Source organism: Crinia signifera, chromosome 1 (genome assembly GCF_055691185.1).
Source record: "Crinia signifera chromosome 1, ASM5569118v1, whole genome shotgun sequence".
Lineage (NCBI taxonomy): Eukaryota > Metazoa > Chordata > Amphibia > Anura > Myobatrachidae > Crinia > Crinia signifera.
In genome coordinates this window covers 278,865,997-278,887,400 of record NC_139217.1, presented here as the reverse complement: position 1 = coordinate 278,887,400, position 21,404 = coordinate 278,865,997, and the positions used below count along the sequence as shown (strand labels likewise).

The 21,404-nt window shown below is 39.8% G+C and overlaps 1 protein-coding gene across 4 annotated transcripts in view; it reads right to left on the bottom strand.

The window, feature by feature from the left end:
* Positions 1 to 21,404, bottom strand: part of ADAMTSL1 (ADAMTS like 1) — an 852,460-nt gene that overhangs the window by 145,954 nt on the left and 685,102 nt on the right. For all 4 annotated transcript variants that reach the window (XM_083184471.1, XM_083184462.1, XM_083184453.1 and 1 more), the window contains 2 exons: positions 15,522 to 15,648; positions 3,008 to 3,082 (listed from right to left, as the gene is read on the bottom strand). In XM_083184471.1, the coding sequence (XP_083040597.1) occupies positions 3,008 to 3,082; positions 15,522 to 15,648 (202 nt within the window). The remainder of the gene's footprint in view (positions 1 to 3,007; positions 3,083 to 15,521; positions 15,649 to 21,404) is intronic.

Sequence of the window (21,404 nt, the reverse complement as noted above, 5' to 3'; positions counted from 1 at the left end):
TTACATATGCATTTACACTGGAGGACTTTTATCTCTATACTTCTAGTGAAACGGCGATGATTATAATTAGCACTGCCGATTATGGCATGGCCATTATCCTATCGCTTTTAGCATTCTGTAAATGTATGTTCCTTTTTTATACATTTTCTGTAACACAAGTGCCACAAGGCACATAGTAATGTTATTTAACTGTATAGAATGACATTTTGCGTAACGCTCCCTTCCTAACACCGAAGGTTGAGTTTAGCTCCTAGTACATGCTATTTATTATATGCAGCCTGAAGGAGCACTGAGCGTTTCCTTACAGCTATCTGACTGAACCAAGTGATTACAAGGTGCTAATCCCTCAAAATGTACTATTTCAGAATGCCAAATGTGAACGAATGCATAAATCTAACAGCTGCCATTAGCAGATATACTATACTTAAGGTTCATGCAGTGCCAGAAGAGAAATTCAGTAACCGCTCCTCCCTCCTCCTCCTCCTCATCATCTACAGAACTTCATGTTATGATTGCACACGAACAGCAGCTTTGCCTATTGGAGGGCTACCTAACACGGGGTTTCCATTTCATTGTAGGTAATTGTGTAAAAAAAAAGTAAACAGAACCATTTTCAGAAAAACACTGTCACCTCCAAGCACACTAATGATGTGCTGAGCAGCGCTAACGTTTGCATGGAATACAACCCTGAAGGCATTGAGTTTCCTGTTTCCACAAGTCATTTCCTTCCTACATGAATTTTTGCAGCAAAGGTAACACTTGCACCAATTGTTTTCAGAGCAGTTTTAGTTCTACTGTTCAAGGTTTGGTCCGTCTGGCAGATTTTCTACTGTGTAGTTCAGTTTGTTTTCTAAAAAATATATTTGAGAGTCAATGGCCGCTTGTCTCCAAATTATGACTTCCCTGTCCAAATAGTGCCCAAGTTACATGTTTCTATGTTCCAATAGAAGTGATTTATTAATGCAGTATTAAGTGCATACCCAGCTATGATTATGGGCCAGAAACAAATCAGACATGCTTTGCTGGAAATAAAATAAAAAAGCATACACAGAAATGTGTTATTCGCCTATATGCATATGTGTGACTGCCACAGCGTGCATACCTGGATTGCTTGTACCATCACCACTGTGTACTTGAATCTACTGAATACTACTGTGGGTGCAAAAGGAATACCTTTTAAATGGCATACAGTATTTACTCTATGATTAGGTCGAATTTCACATAGAGGTGGGGCAGATGTAACATGTGCAGAGAGAGTTAGATTTGGGTGGGGTTGTGTTCAAACTGAAATCTAAATTGCAGTGTAAAAATAAAGCAACCAGTTTTTACCCTGCACAGAAACAAAATAACTCCCCCAAATCTAACTCTCTCTGCACATGTTACATCTGCCCCACCCGCAGTGCACATGGTTTTTTCCATCTGCAAAAATTACAGCCTTGCTATCAGGTCTGAATCAGGCCCATAGTCCGCATCCTCATGTGAACACAGTTACAACCCAGTCAAGGCTTCTGAGGTTTTGAGCATAGATATTACCGAAAAAAGGTCACGACTCTATACTGTACATGCATGTGCTCATTTCATAGCATGAGCAGTGCGAGACAAATAGAAAGGGCATATGTTCAGCTTTCCATCAGCCCTATATGAGCACAACTGATACTCTCTAACTGCTTACAGTAGATGGAAGATATAGGCAACATGGATATAAAAATCAGCCAAACATTGTCATTAGCACAAAAATGTCAACAGTAAAAATGATGCTACGTACACTATTAATATGTCACATGACATGTCCTACACATTGCAGCGCCATATTACAGGTACTGTAACTACCTTTCAGATTGCTGATATATTTTGTTTTCTAGTCTCTGTTTGACATTATTAGCTTCATATCAGCCTAGTGGTTGATCCTTTTATTTGCGATGGGTAAGAGGTGCCGTTTAAATGCGTTTTAACGTCGGCAATGGCACCCCAATTAACCCGATATCACATCCTTCACTGGGCCGGATTCGCTCTAAATTATTCACAGCCCTATGGTTAAGAGTGAAGTCCGTCCGCCGTAAGGTGCGTCCGGTGCCATGATGATTTGCCACGGCTAATAGGATCGACCCCCTAAATCTATTAAAATTGGTCCTTGTAAAAATATTATCAATACAGTAGTTGGCAACCCTGGTTAGCAGGCTTTTTCACTGTGTGGACAGAACATTATGGAGCAAATGCACATTGGGATACCAACCAATCAGCTCCTAACTATAGCCTGTAACATGACAGTTAGGAGCTGATTGTCTGTGTCCCTTTCACTCTTTACTTTATTAGTACATTTGCCCCTTTGTCTATAAACGAGGCGGGTGTGGATCGTTTGGTCTACAATAACTAGGTTGACACGCATGGGGCCGACACTACTAGGTCGACATGCAGCAAGGTCGACATGGGTTAAGGTCGACATGGGTCAAGGTTGACATGGGTCTAGGTCGACATGACATTAGGTCGACACAAGCATTAGGTCGTAATGGGCAGGGTCGACAGTCAAAAGGTCAACATGGGGTTTTTCACTGTATTTTTACCCGAATGTCGACACAGTTTGAAGTGCACCGCATCCCCTTGCACTGCTCGCTTCACTCGCGATGCTTTGGGCACGGTGCCTTGCTACGTTCGGCACACTATTTTATTCTCCCACCACGCCCTAGTGGATGGTAGGGAATGAAATACTGCCTGTCGGTACATGTCGGCTCAAAAAACAGTGAAAAACCCCATGTCGACCTTTTGATTGTAGGCCGAGCCTATGTTGACCTAACGTCACGTCAACCTAGACCCATATCGACCTTGACCGATGTCGACCTTGCTGCATATCGACCTAGTGGTGTCGACCCAATGCTTGTCGACCTAGTTGTTGTAGACCTAATGACCGTATCCCAACGAGGAAACCACATTTCATTCATCATATTGCAAAAGAATAATAAACACTTGAAATATTTATCTTACAGAGACATATTTTAATAACTATACTTACACAGATGATCAGGACCTTTAAGCACCAGCCGAATGTGCCTGCTTCCATATGGTATTACAACCACCGTTTCATCCACTAGAAACACACAGAAAATGTAAGTAGACCTTAACTCACTTTTGTAGAATAAGATATGAAGTGTAATGGCTTTAGTAACAGAATATATAGTAATTATTTCTCAAAACAGGGAGTATACAGTATATAAATATTAAAAAGCAAATAAAATATATTCAATAAATAAATATATTTGTTGAAGTTATAAGCATAGATAATGTGTACACAGTATCCAGTTGCAATTCAGGACATATTTAAAACAAATTCCTGTGTGGTTAAAGTTGCAGCTATTACTCTGCTACAGATTTAGGGCCAGATGTACTAAGTGTGAAAGGTGATAAAATGGAGAGTAATAAACCACCATCCAATTAGCTCCTAACTGTCATGTCTAAGGTTGTGTTTAAAAAAAAAAGAAATGTAGAATCTGATTGGTTGGTTGTTTTCACTCCCCATTTTATCACTTTTCAAGACTTATGTAGGGTACACACCAGAACGATCATGATCGTGAATAGATTGTGAGACGATCATATGATGGTCGCATGATCTGTTGCCGCACATGATCTGCCTCTGATCCGATCACGATCCTGACTGCAGCAGGAAGGATCTGCGAAATGACCAAACGACCAGTTGGGACGTACATCAGACCGGAATCGGACCTAAAACATGGCAACACATGCCCAATTTACATCCAATTTCTATTGAAATTTGGGGAATGGAGGCTACCGTATATACTTGAGTATAAGTCAACCCAAATATAAGCCGAGGCACCTAATTTTACAACAAAAAACTGGGAAAACATATTGACTCAAGTGAGACCCTCACCCGAGTATAAGCCGAGGGGGGCTTTTTCAGCATAAAAAATGTTCTGAAAAAGTAGGCTTATACTCGAGTATATATGGTAAATCATTCTGGTGTGCACCCAACATTAGTACTCATCCATAGTGGTATTTCTCTGTGCCTGAAGTGCCAATAAGACGCAAATGTAAAGAAAAATTGGGACGCTACACAGATTGTAGTGGCTCATCTCGTGGCACATGGCGTATTGAGGCTAGGTGTATCATGACACATCTGTAGGTAAAATTGGAAGCATATTATTAACCCTTTCTATGTAGCCACTGGAACGCAGAGCTTCAATTTATTTTGTACTGTTAAATTAACATAATATTCTGTTTGTTTAAAAAAAAAATCCACAAGCATTACACAATATAGGAAACCAAGTTTTTATAATAAAGCTCGCCCCACTGAAATAGGAATATAAAATAAAAAGTTAATTTGCTAGTGTAATTTTTTAACTTCTTTTCGAGAATGTTTTATTGAACTACAACCATAGTAAACATAACCGCAATGATTGCAATCAGAACCACAACCACAATGATAGCAAACCAAAATAAATCGAAATATTTGAAAGTAAAAGTTAAAAAGAGGCAAGTGGTACCATACTAGAGGAATTGCATATCAAAACTGTTTAGGTTAGGTTAGAAAATATATATAACATCCATTGTGCTTCTCCAATATGTCACTCAGAAATATGGGTCAATATGCGGAAATATGTAGAAAAAAATAGCAATATCAAATAGTCCAAAAGTAAATGTGGGGTAGATGTATTAAGCAGTGATAAGGGAGGAGAAGTGATAAAGTGCCTGGTACTTTATCACCGACCATTCAGCTCCTGACTGTTCCTTTTTAAACCCAGCCTGTAACTTAACAGTCAGGAGCTGATTGGGCGGTGATAAAGTACCAGGCACTTTATCACTTCTCCTCCCTTATCACTGCTTCATACATCTACCCCTGTGTTCTAAACAGCATAAACACTCACTTCTCTGATCCCATGATGTGGATCTTTGTCAATACCCCTGAGAGCTTGTCTCCTTTCCCAAGAAAAGCAGAGACACAATCTAACACTAAACCTATATTGCAGCAATATAGATGTCTATATAAATCCAATCCTGGTGTGTTATTATACAATTAAGATGTCACAAGATTATAGAGATAATGGTGTTATTCAGATCTGACTGCTGTTGTGTGATTTTGCAAGCCGGTCGATTATCGAATCACTGCTCATGTGTCTGGGCCGCAGATGCCAAACAGCAACGAATATAGAGCTATTGTTTTATTCACAACCTGGCTGCAGTTTTATTGACAGGCAGTTGCAGTTTGTGGTTGGTAACCTGACATTTTTTGGGAGTGTCAGCTCCGGCCTCGATCAGTCTGTCTCTATCACAGAGTTGTGGTAGGGTCAGAGTTACACACTCTTGCACAGACTGGGAAATCATTCGATTGTGAGTGAGTTGAGAACGGATTTGCAGAACGCTGATCGATTTGCAAGCCATTAGCAGACTTGCACGGGCAGGATTTCATTCTGTCGGAGCCGCAGCTAACTGATCGCAGGCCTCTGCAATTGTGCACAGCAGCGATCAAGTCTGAATAAGGCTCAATGATATTGACATTGCTTACCTCAATTAAAGGGTCATTCAATGCCAAATCATCACAAAAAAGTAACTTCTCAACCCGACCGTCTCAGATTTTCATGTCTTGAAGCTAAGGGACCATCATTTTCATAAAAAGAATAGTTTTAGGTTTAAATATTGACTTCTGCATTTCAGGGTCACCTTATATGACCTTTGACCTTGAATATCTTTTTTTTTGTGCATAAAGTATGTTATGCAGTTAAATACAATCTCTCTTTTGGTATAAGTTTCATTTTGAGATGACTTTGTGAACAGGAGCAAAACTAAACATTAAATACAGAAGTTAAACCATTTATGCATTAACCATGCAGCTGGCAAGTTCAGACTTGTCTTGTATTGGTAATAAATAAATAATAAGAATAAAAAAAAAGCAGGAATATTAATATTATGGCGTGTTCAATTAAAACATGAGAACATATAATTATTTGTGTTATTAGTTTATTTAGACTGTGGAACAGATGTATTAAGCCTGGTGAAGAGATAAAGTAGAGAAAAGGAGGAGATAAAATGAAAGGAGATAAAGGGTGAGATTTAATAGGATGAGAGATTCAGATTCAAGTGAAAGATTTGGGAAGAAATCTCCAGGTTTTTTAAAGTGGCAATCATTTACACTGCAAAACCAGTTTGATTTTGAAGTGTAAATTATTGCTGCTTTAAAAAACCTGGATTTCTTACCAAATCTCTCACTTTCTGAATCTCTCATCCTATTAAATCTCACCCAAAGCATCAGCCAATCAACTGCATTAAAAAAATGACAGATGGGTGTTGATTGGCTGGTGTGTTATCTCCTTCCATTTTTTTCTCCACTTTTTCTCTTCACCAGGCTTAATACATCTGCCCCTCTGTTTGTCTATTGTTGTGACTAATAGTGTGTACACACGGGTACAATCAGCATGAGATTTTGACTATATAGTCAAAATCGCATGCAGATCGCACAGGTTTTTTACCTTGCAATCCCGATGTGCTCCTGTGACAGCACAAATCGAAACCCAGATAGACAGGGCAGCAATGACTATATAGTGCAAATCTAATGCAGATAGCAAGAATTGTATGTAAAAAGTACATAGATAGCAAAGATTGTATAGCACTGGAATCTTAAGTCGAATAGCAAGGGAATGTCACTGTGTGTACACAGCATTAGATGAAGGTCAGAACACATTTTATGACCAATTTTATGCAGAAATCCAGGTCCAAAGGGTTCACATACTTTTTCTTGCAACTGAGCTTTCAGCAGCATAGTTATGCCTGGTACACACCAGGACGACTAGGGCCCGATCCCCTCAATCTAGATGCAATTCCGACCAATTGGATGTAGATTGTAGGTAGATTGGGCCCTTTTTTTCCCTGTTCTGGTCCGATCCCGATCTGATGCGCGGCCCCGCGGGTCGGTCGTTATTCAGATCCTACCTGTTGCAGGTAGGATCTGAAGAACGACCATACAGCCGGATGCGGGTCACCATCGGATCGGACCCGAACGGGTCGGACGAGACACTGACGACCCGCTCACGATGTGCATCGTGAGCGGGTCGTCGTGGTGTGTACCCTACATTAGTGTATGAATGAATTAAGTGCTGTACTTACTATTTGGTTTTTATCCTGTTCCCAAAGGCTTCCCAAAATGAAACATATCAAAAGAAAGATTGTATTTAACTGTAAAACATACTTTATGTACAAAAAAATTGAAACCTGCATTTTTTGAGATATTCAAAGTTAAATGTCATGTCATCATGTGAACTTGAAATGCAGAAGTCAATACTTAAACCTAAAACAATTTTTTTTAATGAAAACTATGGTCCCTTAGCTTCAAAACAAGAACAGCAGCTACTGGAAGTTCTACCACAATTAGAAGCAAAGGAATTTTTAGTTGACCGTGCAAACATACATTTTACATGTTTTGTTATGTTTGCAACACTGTTGTATTAAACTGTGTATCCCTGAGGGCTAAAATCTAACACATGAAAGTAACTTTATGCCATCTACCATTGAACCACATTTTATGAAGATCTGAGATGGTCAGGTTGGAAGCTGTGATGATTTGGCATGGAATGACCGCAAAACGAGTCCAAAATGGGCAGAATATTAGATATTACTTAACTCTTTGAGTGCCAACATCTCTGTGAGAGATGTTCAAAATATCCAGCAAAAATGCCAGCGTCGCTCACATTTTCTATATAAATTCAAATAAAAAATGGGAAAAAAAAGATTATATTTCCTTTTATAAGGTAAACACCACAGGTCATTATAATGAATAAAAAATGTTTGCTCTTCAATTTTTACACCTATTTTGACAAATTCACTTGTCACTCAAACGGTTAAAACACCAAAAGAGAGCAATCTCATAGATCAGTGGGATTTCCAATCACGGCATGCATTCCACTGCAGAACGTAAGCTCTAACTTCCAGGATTAGTGTAAAACAAGGAATCTTGTGATTACAAATCATCCAAAGATAATCTAATTATTTATGTAGTACCATTAATCATATAGATGTGTCTTCATACTGTACATCTAGCTTCAACTAGAATGCACCAGGAGACTGCGCTGTATATCTTTGTGTGAGTGAGTCTGTAAACTGAGCACAACAGAACTTGTATTGGTCTATATCAGATGAATTAATACTTTCTGCCAATTAAAATGAGCAATTAGATTAACAAATGTCATGCTTTCATGCGTGTAATTAACTTTTAAAAATATACTGTACAATATTGCAAATGAAGGACTAGATGCATTGGCATCTGTGGGGGGAACTGGTACATTTTACAACCCTCCCGCTTCGCCCTCCTTATTCCCCATGTAGGGAGCCAGTGAGGAGAGAGATGAGAGGCTGTTGCCGCAGCACAGCCACTCTCCCCAGCTCAGCACACACTACACAGTGCTGACAAAGAGCTGATAGCCTAGTGCTCTTGATCCACCACTGACTAACCCAAGCATTACAACGTTCTTATGTTTAATAGACGTATACATATAAATAGCCCCAACTTACGAATACCCTTTTCACCTTGTGGAAATAACCTGCCAGCTTGATCTGGGTTGAGGTGAGGTGTGAAAGCAACACACCTAATAACCAGGGTTGACCTACCTGGCAATTGGACCCAGATTATTAGAAGGGTTAAAACCAAATTGGCCTGTGTACAATGGGTGACCTAGGTTTTGCGTGAAAGTGTTGGACCCAGATCTGAGCCGGGCTGGGCCTGGGACCGCATTGCGATCTGAAAGCGATATTATATAGAGGCCATGCCTTATAATCACTAACAGATGATACCCTTTTGGTAACTTGTTATGTAGATTTGTTAGAAGATATTAAACTTTAGGTTAGATTTCATGTGAATTTGTTGCAATAATAGTTATATTTTACTACAGAGTTACGGTTTGTGTTGACCAATTGTAAGAATTTCCAATAAATACACTTTGGTTCCAAGAAAATGATAAATGACAAGGGAGGTGACATCTTATTATAGCCACTAGTCTAATACTATTACTATAATATGATATAATGTAAAGTAAAGACAAACTAGCCATTAAGGAAAAGTATAGTTATAGCAATAAAAACACCTCATATAAAACAGCTTGCAGAAAAATCCTACAGCCTACTTCTACACAAACAAGGCTGTAGATAAAGCATTTTATTTTTGCAGATATGCTAGGATATTGTATAATCAGGTAAGGAAATAGCATAATTAAAAGCATCTTTAAAAAAAAATATTCTGACACTGAAAGGTCAAAAGAGTCCTGTAATAGCCAATGCTTTTGCTTTCTGAGAATTAGATTTAGACGTGTTTTATATAGAAGGCTCCCTATAGATTTCTCATGCTTAAGAATAGTGCAGATTTCATGTGCTTTTCCAAGTACGATATTCTCCGGCTTACACTCCCCACTGCATCCAGGCTCCTGCATTTGTCTTAAATTAGGGAAACATAAAAATAACTGTTCACAAGGTTTACATTAGATGCAATGTGAAAATGAAGCAGACCTTTCATTTCTTCCGGTGTTGGATGAAGTCAAGCGAAGAGCAAAAAAATAAAAAGCTTAAAAGGTTTCCCTGTCCATAAAAAGAGCAACAATGCTATATTTATCTCATAAATAATGATCTTATCTGTGGGATCCAATCCAAAACAAGTCAGCATCAAACAAGAAAAGATTCTATTCATAAGCGTAAGAGTATTTTGATACGGTTACTCATAAACTTGGCATCGATACTGGTGGTCAGTAATTATCTCTGCCTCCCTCCGCTCCCCAATTCAACCTTATTTATAGGATATGTCAATGATTTGATTCTATGTTAAGAGGTTATAATAGTTTTATATAGCTGTAATAAAAAATGTTTTAATAATAGTTCATTTAATGAGTAAAAATTCATTTTAGCTAAAGAAAATATCACATTTTAAGGGTCTTTTTTCTAGTACCTCCACTTATATTGAAGCATGCTTATATTTATTTATATTTAAGATTTCAGATTTTTCAGGCAGTCTCCGCATCCACAGAAGAGTGACCAGATCTTGCTCTTCATAGCGGAGTGGACAGGATTGAGAGATTAACAGGGAAATCCCAAAGCTGTATTGAAGGGGTAGGGCTAAATTCTGCAAATTCATGTAACTAAATTCCGCACCCTCCCAGCAGACCTGCAATCTTGGCAATTTTGGGCAACAAAACTGGGCGCTGGAAGGGGATGAGTCGTGGAGCAGCTACTTAGAGGGAGGGAGTAATCCCTCAAACAACAAAAATACAAAATGGAAAATAAGTAGAGCTATACAGTAATATAAATTAAAAAACAATAATTTAATAATATATCAAAAACACAATAGACCATAAAAAGCACAAGGCACCTTTGACACTTAGGGGGTATCCAATCTCCCACAGCCATCTCCCGATGGGGAAGATGGTTGCAGGGCCCTATTCAATGCTGTGTTCCCCGACAGCATTGAACAGGGGATCTCGGCAGAATAAGCCCGACTTCACAAGCAGTCGGGCTCGTTCTGCCTGGAATGGCCAGAAAGGGAAGAGTTCCTGGCTGCAGCTCGCCTCTTCCCGGCTACAGCTCGCTGCCACGTCCCCTTCTTTTCCTGCTGCAGGCGGGACATTGAATCCCGCTTTCAAATTCACGGCTGTGACCAAAGATTGAATACCCCCCCCTTAGAATAAATGAATTAATCCACATGTATGATAAGTCCACATGTATGAACCTCCAATAGAAAAAGTCTCTCTTTGAAAAAGATGTTAGGTGTATAGTTACCACAATTTTGACCATTTGGGGAATTTATCCAGTTTGGAATGCATATCTTCCATAATGGTGGAGTGGTGAATAAGGAAGTTCTTTTGGAGTAGCAATGATGTGGAATGCAAGGTCTGAATGGTGGCTGATCTGGATCCAATAGGTGAAAACATAGTAAACAATTGTCCATGTACTATGTTCCCGCTCATGCATTTTGCTGTAGCAAGGCACAGCTTTGTCAACCCCAAATGGACTAAATTGTGGTAACTATACACCTACCATCTTTTTCAAAGAGATGACTCTTTACAAAGACCCATTCTACTTCATTATATTCTCCATAACTAAACTAATTCATGTTATACATTGATTGGGAGATTCCCCAATGCCTATCCGAAAGGCTGATCAGCATTCAAGAATAAATGCAGATTGGTGGACATCTGTTAGAGAAATTAGCAAAATATAACATGTAACAAATCCGAAACTTGTAGATCAGTAACTCATTTTCTAACGTGTTGTATTTCCTCGATCCCTCAACCCAGGCATCGGGAGAACAGGGAATTGCCCTGGGAATTTGTTGCTGCATGGGCCCCTTTATATTCACTAAAATCTGCTACAGTAGATCCAAAAGAAAATCTCATCACTGCAAATTATGGTAAATGTATCTAATCTGACCCAGGCATTTCAACATAATACACTGTATATTGTGTTTAACATGTTAAGATTTCATTTATTCTGCTGTATAAGTAGAAATACATTTTTGAGTGCTGTGTTTATTTGAAAAAAAGAACAGAAAGACTTAGTAATATGTACCATTCATGGACTATGATTATACTTGAGGTATTAAAAGAGCTTGGCATCTGAATGTTCATTGCTTAGGAATGCCTTAACAAATTGAGTCTAATAAATGGCAAATTAGATTGTATGCAGTTAGACATGCTTGGCATCCAACCACTTTGTAGGAATTCAAATGATGAATAAAATGCTTTAGATTTAAGATTTAATTAATATTTCTTTTTTAAAAACGTTCTCCAAGAATATAAATGTGTTCTTGTTAAATGTGTTAATAATGTGTTAATGCAGAAAAAACATCCAAATGTCCCACTGTTTATACCACAGGAAGTGCTAGGGTCTGTTCAATTATCTCTCTAAGGGGGCTATTTATTAAACACAGAAAAGTCCTGGCCAAATTAGTTTAACTATCAAGTATTTGCCAGGTTTTCTCTTCCTTAACAGAGGGTTCGCAGCATGGCGATAGCAGTAGATAATTAAAGGAAATGTATCTACTGCTTTCATACTATATTTAATGTGATCATTTCTGCTTTTGAGCTTTTCGTGTCTCTTATAAGGGATTCTGGATTTGGCTTCAAATCCTCAGCTGACCCTGCTGCAATGTTTGGACATCGACACCTGCAGTGGTTGATATCAATAGCTGCAGGTGTCAGAACGGTCATACATTTCCCCCCTGCCATTTGCATGCTTAACGATAGCAGCACCGATAATGACAGGGTGACATACTGTAAGTGCCCCTGTCTCTGAGCCTGCTTCTTCTTGCACATGGGGTAGTAGAGGCATCAGTGCAAATAATGGCAATAATACTGCTTCTCCCCCATAATGAGCATTAAAACATTTACCTTTTTCTGGGGTAAATGTGATGAGAGAACTTGGGGTAAATGTAAAACCCACATTTACTGATTAATTACAGATTAATTTTTATAGTTATTTTTAAATGTAACTACATGTGTGCTCTATCCCCGGAAGCCCAACATTTCAACATTTATTAAGAGCGATTTTTAATTGATCAATGTCAAACCCCCCCCCCCCCCATTATGTAAAAACCCCAAATAAATAAATTGTCCAATATCGACTGAAATCAGTATTTAGTAAATATACCCCATGGTCTCTCAACTTCTTGCCATATGGTTTATACGTAGTAGGGACACTAATAATTGATTGGCAATGTTACAATCTAGTAAATAAATGTTCTATTACTACATACCTTTAAATTTGGGATGCAAGTGAAGTTTCTTTGTGTTACATTACAATGTATAAAAACACCCAGAGTAACAAGTGGAGACAAAAAATGTTGAAGGGAACTAGGAATGTTCCTGTGGCTCTGGCACTGAGCAGTACTGGAACACGGTTTCTGAATGTCCTTCAAACAGACTGAAGTGGCTGTTTGAGAGCAACTGAAGCATGAAACTGGCATGCAGCATAGTCACAATTGCATCCCAGAAATATTTACAATTTCAAAGAATTCTATACAATTGCTGATAGAAAGAAAAGCAAATGCTGCCATGGCTGGGAGTCCTGGGAAATGAATGCACATATTAAAACATTTCTTGGCTTAGAGTCTCAGATTGTGTTGACATTTACCGCTGCCTGCCCTTCTGATCCGGCTATTGGGAGCAGAAGAATGTGAAACCTTTAGCACTGCTTGAAAAATGGGTCTCGTGATCTCCAACCAGTAGGTGAGGTGTCCAACTATTTGATAGCCTTTTATGAAGTATGCATAATTACTGGTGCTCATTCACATCAGATTACTGGACTGTGTAATAGGAGGCAAATATTCAAATACTTTATCTAAATGGACAATACCTTTGAAATCAACACACAATTATTTCAAAGGGGAAAAAAAATACATTTGTTTGCATATAATTCCAATTTAAGTATACAAAATAGATTTCATATTTCATATAATTGTGTAGATCCTCTCTCATATGAAACAGATCATACAGTTGCTATCTATAAAAATGAATATTGCCACTGAGACATGTTCTCATTTATCCGCTATTGTGTTAATTGTTTATTAAGTTTTTATCTTTGTAATGATGCACTCAGAAACATTTGCTGAAAATGTCAGCAAGCATTTTCCTACACCGGAATGAAACAAACTGTCAGCAACCTTGAAGTAAGGTGTGCATTTACAATGATACAATGCTCCTGGGAATGCAAACAGATGTGAGGTCCATGGTTGAACGTGATGTCTTGGAAAGACTTCTAGGAAAAATATTTGTGGCTAAACACACCTTAGATGGCAATAGTATTACTCAGCCACACTTCAGCCTAATGTAAGCTGCACTGGAGCACAATTGCAGACAGATGGATACATACATCCCCTTTCATTATAATGGATAAAACACATCCTATAAAAGAGTGGAAATTGACGTCTACCCAAGATACTTAAAAGTGGCAAAGCAGTCATGCTGTTCTAGTTTAGGCCATTTGTGGAGAATTCAGAGATCACCAAAAGACAATAAAACTACACAGTAGGGAACACATACAACATATCATCATCATCAACTACCACTCCATAATAATGGGAAACAGTGAGAGCATGGGACACTAGAAATGTCCTGTTTCTGTTACTAAGGGTCCTGTATGTACATCACAGCTCATTAGTGTACATCTAGAACAAGTTATCCATTGTTTAAAGAACATACTGTATGTATACCCAAGTTATTTAAAAATAAAAATTGTGATAGTTGTGCAATAGAGTAGTAATGGACTGCGGATGCCTGAGCATACATTTGTACTAAATGTAAAGTCAACAAACAGTGTAGGCTATTTATCAAATACAGCATATGGCCTGATTCTGAATTGGAAATAAACATACATCAAGTAACAGCGTTTAGTGGCAAACCCATGTTGTACTGCAGGTGGGGGAGGTGTAAAATGTACAGAGAGACTAACTCCAAACTTAGATCTAGATCATGTAAGATACATGCAAAAGAAGCCAATTATTCTGCATGAGAAAAAACTTGTATTTGCTATTTTCAGGAGCTTTTTGTTGCTGTACTCTGACCATAGAATCAAGGCCAAAAATGACCATTCTCCAAAATATTTCCAAGTTTAAATTCAATCAACAAATATTTTTCATCTACCCTCCTGTTTTATTAAATGACAAGAGACCCTATTCACTATGCTTAATGGGCCCATTAGACTTAAGGTGCCCATACACAGTACAATTATTATATACAATTTGGACTAGATCACATCGCATCGCATAGGTTTTTCAATGCAATGAGATGAGATCTAGTACAAAAAGTATGTGCATACTTTTTACACACTTTTTGAGCTGTGCAATGGGATGTGAGCGGGAACGCACATCTCATCGCACCCGGAAATTGTACCTTGTATGGGGATCTTTATTTCAACATGTTTTTTTTGTTTTTTAAATGGGCCAATTCCTCATAAGTGGTCCGATGTTGCCACCTAATAATATAATATTGCCACCTAGTATTTATCAACCTCCAAAAAGTTTAATTGTGGAACTATGTATAATTACCGATGCCCATGGACATCAGATTACTGGACTGTGTAATAGGAGGCAAATATTCAAATACTTTATCTTAATGTACAATACCTTTGAACCCAAAACACTTTAATTAATTAACAATTAGCATAATTACGTCCATTCCTTCTTGGTGTCTACAACTATCTGTGCTCCTTCATGAACTCAGTTCAGGTCTGTGAGCCTACACTACTGTTTGTGCAAACTTTCAGTACTGACTTTTAGCTGCAAAACAGTTTTTCAGAGAAACTGTCTGCAACCAGAGGAATATTGAATTGTTTCCTATACTTGGAAATACAGTGTTAACCTTTTTGTAAACAGAGAAGAGTTGAAAAAAATCTCTATCTATGGTGAAAACACTTAAGAAATGGGGTTTCTCAGGTTAATTAACCCTTAAAAAAATAGCGACAGAAATACTGGTAGAAAAAGGTGGTTGGGTTTTCTTTGCACTTTATGATAATAAATGAAGTGAACAGTACATATATTAGCAACTTACACTTGTTTGCAGAGAGCTGTGATTTGTACTGTCCTCGAACCAAACGGCAAGTCGACCCTTCTCCATTGCAAACTCCACAATTATCCTCCTTTGCAGTGCTTCCTAGCTGGTGGTCACAACCAACAATCTGCCAACAAAAAGAAAGGTGTAATGCTTCAGTTCGCTCCTTTGTTTTATGGTGCTGATAATTACTGTCACCAGAGACCTGTAGACCATGGCTTGAACCAAGTAGTAACATGCTTGACTCAAACTGAAAGCTTTATCTAAGAACATACACTGAACCAAGTCCTGTACATGAGCAAATGCTTTTGCCATATCAAATAAAAATACATTGTCTGGTTTTATGGGAAATCACAGGTCTTACTTCATTGACTTCTTGGGAAAAATTCTTGAATAAAAAAGCAGCCTACAGTACAACATATAAGAATGCATATGAACAGATGAATACATAAAACACACAGCTGTGCATTCACTGTGGAAAATAAAAGTATGAGGCCCGGTCTCACAGTACTTAAATTTAGTAGATACTGGGAAGTCTACACTGGCACTGAATATTCTAATTACTTTTGTTGTAGCAGAGCTCAGAACGTCATGTGACTAGCTGCTTCAGTGAGAATAAAATATATTGTATTAATTAGCATATGGTTACCACCTTTTCGATTTCAGATTCCTGAACACGGGGTGTATCCAGGAGGAATGATCCCATTTATATGGCTCAAAAACCTTTCTTGCTCTAATATTCATGCACAGCGCACTCTTATTTCCTTATACTGTATGTTTGCCCAGAGTCCGCTCATGCCCTTATATGATAGAGAACATAGACTCATCATGCTCCTTAGTATGGTAGTTACCGCTCAACTATGTCTGCCTTCGGCCCCCTCATTGCCCTTTATGTCTGCCCAGAGCCCTCATGCTCCTTTATAAGCCAGTGCACCAGCATGCCCTTAAATGTCTGTCAAGAGATGCTTCATAGTCATACCCTTAATTGTCTGCTTAGAGCCCCCTTATACCATTATATGTCAAGTCAGTGCCACTTCATTTACTAAAGACTGCGGCTCACTGTACCCTTCTAAGTTTTTAAAAAGCTTCTCTTCATGTCTATGACTCCCTTTCTCACCTCCAATGCATATGTACTTGCTCCATGCCTGTATCCAGAATTATTGCTCAGAAGATGCTGGCTGTGGGACAAGGCTGGAGGTATAATTGTATTGGTTTATTAACCTCTTGGATAGGATGGTCATGGGCATGATAATTAGTTTAATGCAGTGGTTCCCAAACTGTGTGCCGTGGCACCCTGGGGTGCCTTGAGACACTTGCAAGGGTGCTTTGGATTGGTGGTCCGGGACCAATTCAAATTTAAAAGACAAATTCATAGATGGTGACTGCCAATCTTGGCCCTCACCACATAACTGAATGTAAGGATGATATTTAAAAACACTTTAGTTAATTTAATATTTTTTCTCTAAATTTTGCAATTAGAAACTTTTGGCTTAGAGGTTCCGTAAAAAATATCTAGGGCGCTGTGATTCAAAAAAGTGTGAGAACCACTTGTTTAATGGAGTTATGCATATTTGCTATATTTACAAACCATTCTTTCAGGAAATTTTAAATGAACAATAAGTTATAAAAAAAAGCGGCTGATCTAGTGCGCAGTGCTGCCCAGCCACTGGAAACACAGTGGCCTTTTTTTAAAGGGAGCGCTCCCCAAACAAAACTTGCCCAGTGGGGAGCGCTCCCTAAAAAAAACAACAACACTGAAGGGGGTATGTCTCTGATTTCGGGAACACACAATAAACCAAACGTGTTTTGCGCATACTGTACATTCGAAAATATAATTCTGCTCTCCAAATTACATCAAAACAAAGGCTCCAGATGTACTTCAAGGTCCGTTCTTCAACCAAGGCAATGCTGGGTGTTAGTTAAAGATGTAGTACACATACTGTATAGTTTTACCAGATACACTATATGGAAGAAAGTCATTGGACAACACATTTCAACGGAAACCATGCGTTTATTTACAATCAATAGGGGGTAGGTCCACCTTTTGCAGAAATAACAGCAGCTACTCGTTGTGGTAAACTTTCCACAAGTTAGTGTAGCACACATAGTGGGATATTGTGCCATTCCTCCTGCAGTACAGTCACCATCTGTGGTAGTGTAGAAGGGCGAGGCGATCCCGACCGCAACCTGCGCTCATGTTCGTCCCACAGATGTTCTATGGGGTTCAAATCAGGGCTTTTCGCAGGCTACACTAGTCGGGTGACGCGATTTTCGTCATACCACTCCATTATAGCCCTCGAAACATGACATGTCGCATTGTCGTCCTGGAACACACACGACACAGGTCGCCGATGTCATGTTCCCATGCACCTGTACGAGTGGGCCCATGCCATGCCAGCAGAAACAACCCCAGAACATGATGCCTCCACCTCCAAATTTTTTACTGTTGGCACAACACATTCGGGTAACAGGTGTTCTCCAGGCAATCGCCATACCCACACTCTCCCATCTGATCGAAACAATGTGAAGCGTGATTCATCGCTCCATAGGACTTGTTTCCATTGCTCCACCGTCCAGTTTTTCCGCTCCTTACACCAACAAAGTCTCTGTCGTGTATTGGTTTTTGTGATCAGAGGCTTGTGAGCTGCAGCTCGACCACGATAATCGATTGCGTTTCCTGTCCATAATTTTATCAGCAAATGATTTGCTACGACGCTTGCTTCCATATTTATACATGTAGGAAGAGTCCATATTCACTTTGTCAGGAAGATTCCATTATTTCAGAGTTAAACCAGGGTGTCCAATGACTTTCTTCCACATAGTGTATATGAATGCTCTCCTTTCTACCTGATATATAGTACTACACATAGATATTTGTGTTGCAGTGGTATCTTTTGTGGAAGTTTTAATTTGATCAGGACTATACAGTAAATCGACCTTGGTGAAGTGGGACATACCTTTTGCATAGCGAGATAGTGACAATTATGTGAAGGACATTGGCCCTTATTCTGGTTGGTGTGGCCAGAGCCGCACACGGGGCTCCGGCCGCACAAACCAATCCCCGCCCACCCTACGGATCGCCACGGCCGTCCGTACACGGACGGCTGGCGATCCGCATAAAAATGGTGGAGGCGTACGCCTCCACCATGGTGGGAGCTGCCCCCTGCATTCGATGGTCGTCGACCATCGAAGGCAGGTCCGCACGCCGCGGCAGCTCCCGCAAGCTGAGACCACACGGACAATCGTCCGTGTGGTAGCTTGTATGGGGACTGAAAGCTGACATCCGGCGACGTCAGCTTTCCGCCCCCATGAGCTGCGTCATGCCCTCATTTCCATGCATACGCCCCGCGTTTGCATGGGAACGCCCATGAAACGCGGGGCGTACACATAGGGAAATGAGGGGATGAAGCCCCTCACGCCCCTATACGCCCCCTTTGCGGCGGACGAAATCCGTCTGCGGCGAAGGGGGCTGCACATGCGCAGATTGACCTCTGCGCATGTGCAGAGTAAAAACATCGGCGGTACGGCCGCACGCGGGCCGTACCGATCCGATTAGAATAAGGGCCTAAGTGCCAGAACTGCTAAAATGAAATTTAGTTTTGCAGACAGGATATTAAAATGAGCTATAAGAAGTAGAGAAAGACCATATGTGAAGGCATTCAGAATTTTGCGGGCGGTGCAGAGCCTTTAAGGTCAAGCCAGACTCAAGTGTAACTTTTCCAGTAATTTAAATTACCTTTTTTATGCACTGTCTCACTGCATAATATAAAGCATGAACATTATTCTGTGTAAGTAAATCAATGTATTTAAAATCTTAACATGACATAAATGTAAAATGAAAGGTAGACCCGATGTCTGTTTACTTTCCTGAGTTATATAACAGCCAAATAAGAGTGAAAAGAACAGAGCATTAGGAGAAAGGAAAAATCTAACCGAGTGAAGGGGAGGCCAAAGTGTGATAGCAAACAGTGCTCGGAGCTATTACATTTTAATCACAGTGACAATCCCACAGGAATCATGGACATAGAACACCAATTAATTTCATGTACCTATTTAAATATGGCACTTAAAAAGTATTTATTTTAGCATTGAAATGAATGTGGAGGAGCGGTGTGTGTGTGCAGAGGAAGGGGGGTGTGGCTGTGTTATTATGCTAAATGCAGATTTATAGTTTTTAAGTTCAGTGTGCTAAATGCAGGGGTAGCAGAGTGAGGCACCTGACCTGAAAACTGGTGAGCAAAACAACTCATGTGAAGGGACACGCTACACTAATTGGGGGTCTGCGTGATCAGGTGTCAACATTGACATCCAAAAAAGTGAAAACTTTTTCTGTGTCAACCTTGTAAAAAAACGTGTCGATCATTTGGTGTTGACCTTGACATTGTCCACCTTCTATTTAGTGCCCCATTGTCGATAGATTAATCCCTTTAGACTACAAAAAAAACTGTATTATTGTACAGAAATCAGGACTGTAAAAGGTTTGCCTACTTGGAAGTGTATGATATCCCACAGCCAGCAGTATCACTTCCTTAGATTTCTGCTTTCTGCTCATTTAACCTGACATTGCATATGTATGTATTTTAAAGCATTCGACTTGGGAATATACTTGGGACCTTACTCTGGTTCACAAGCAGCTCAGCGAAGTTTGTAGTGCTGCGTGTGATTTTAACGCCGCTCGTCAAGCCACCCGCCCCCTCACTCGTCAAATTCGCCCACACGGCTGCGAATGGATGTTTTGTGTGCACCCTGTATGGGAACAGGACATCCGGTGATGTCAGCTGCCCCCCCCCCCCCCCAGACGCCGTGTCACTGCCTCACTTCCATTGGACCGCCCAGCGGTTTCATGGGAACACCCATGAAATGCTGGGTGTTCCCAAGGTCGCGTCCACCCGCTGATGCCCCACGCCCTCTGGGACAGCGAACTTGCAGTTTACCCGGGCCGTTCGCACTCGGTGTCTGCACATGAGCATGTGCAGACTCCAAACATCGGGCGAAGGCGCCGGGGGTCCGAACAGACCCGAATAAGGTCCTTGGAGTACAAAAAATGTTGGGTAAAACTGCTTTCACTTCAAATGAAACCATACTGTAGCTGGAAGGCACGAACCAGACCGCTACTCGCTTCCAAAGCCAGCGGCCTCGGATGTCAAGACAGTTTTCTCGCCACTTGATTAAACATCTTTATTTGTTCTTGTGTCAAACATTTAACAGCATAATTTACCCACAGTTGTTTTTGTGCATGTTTGTTTAACTTCTTTTTATCTTTCTTTTCCTAAGTACTGACCCTTTTTCTTTTTAACAGAGGCCTTCATTCCTCCTAGCCTCAGGCAGTCCCACATCTTTAGCTACTGCTGTACCTTGGCTGACCCTGTGCAACCAGAGATGATGAGGCAAGAAGAAGGATGAGGCAGTGGCACAAGGGGATACAATGCAATTAGCATCACCAAGCAAATGCAGTCTCTTTTTGTTTGTGTTCTGTAGTACTCTTTATCATGCTGTTTAACATGAGCGCATTGAGACTCATATCGTAATATAAACACAACATTTGTTTTACAGTTTGTTCCTTGGTTTTTCATAGCTTCATCGGGTCATGTGTCTCTCACACTGACCTAGAAACAATTTGTTTTAAGTGTTCTTTGTAATAACAGTGACAGTATGTATATACATATATCATGAGTAATGTATCATATTGTAGAGAACAGTTAAGTAATTGGTTCTAATTTTACAGTTGTGACATCACTCAAAGTACATAGACTTGACGTTATTCGGGCTATGAATGACTCCATTTGTACATGAAATGTATATAAATGGCTATAGGATACAATTTCTAACTACAGTATTCTGTTGACTTTGAAGCAAAAAGGCAGCGCATGGTGGCATTATGGT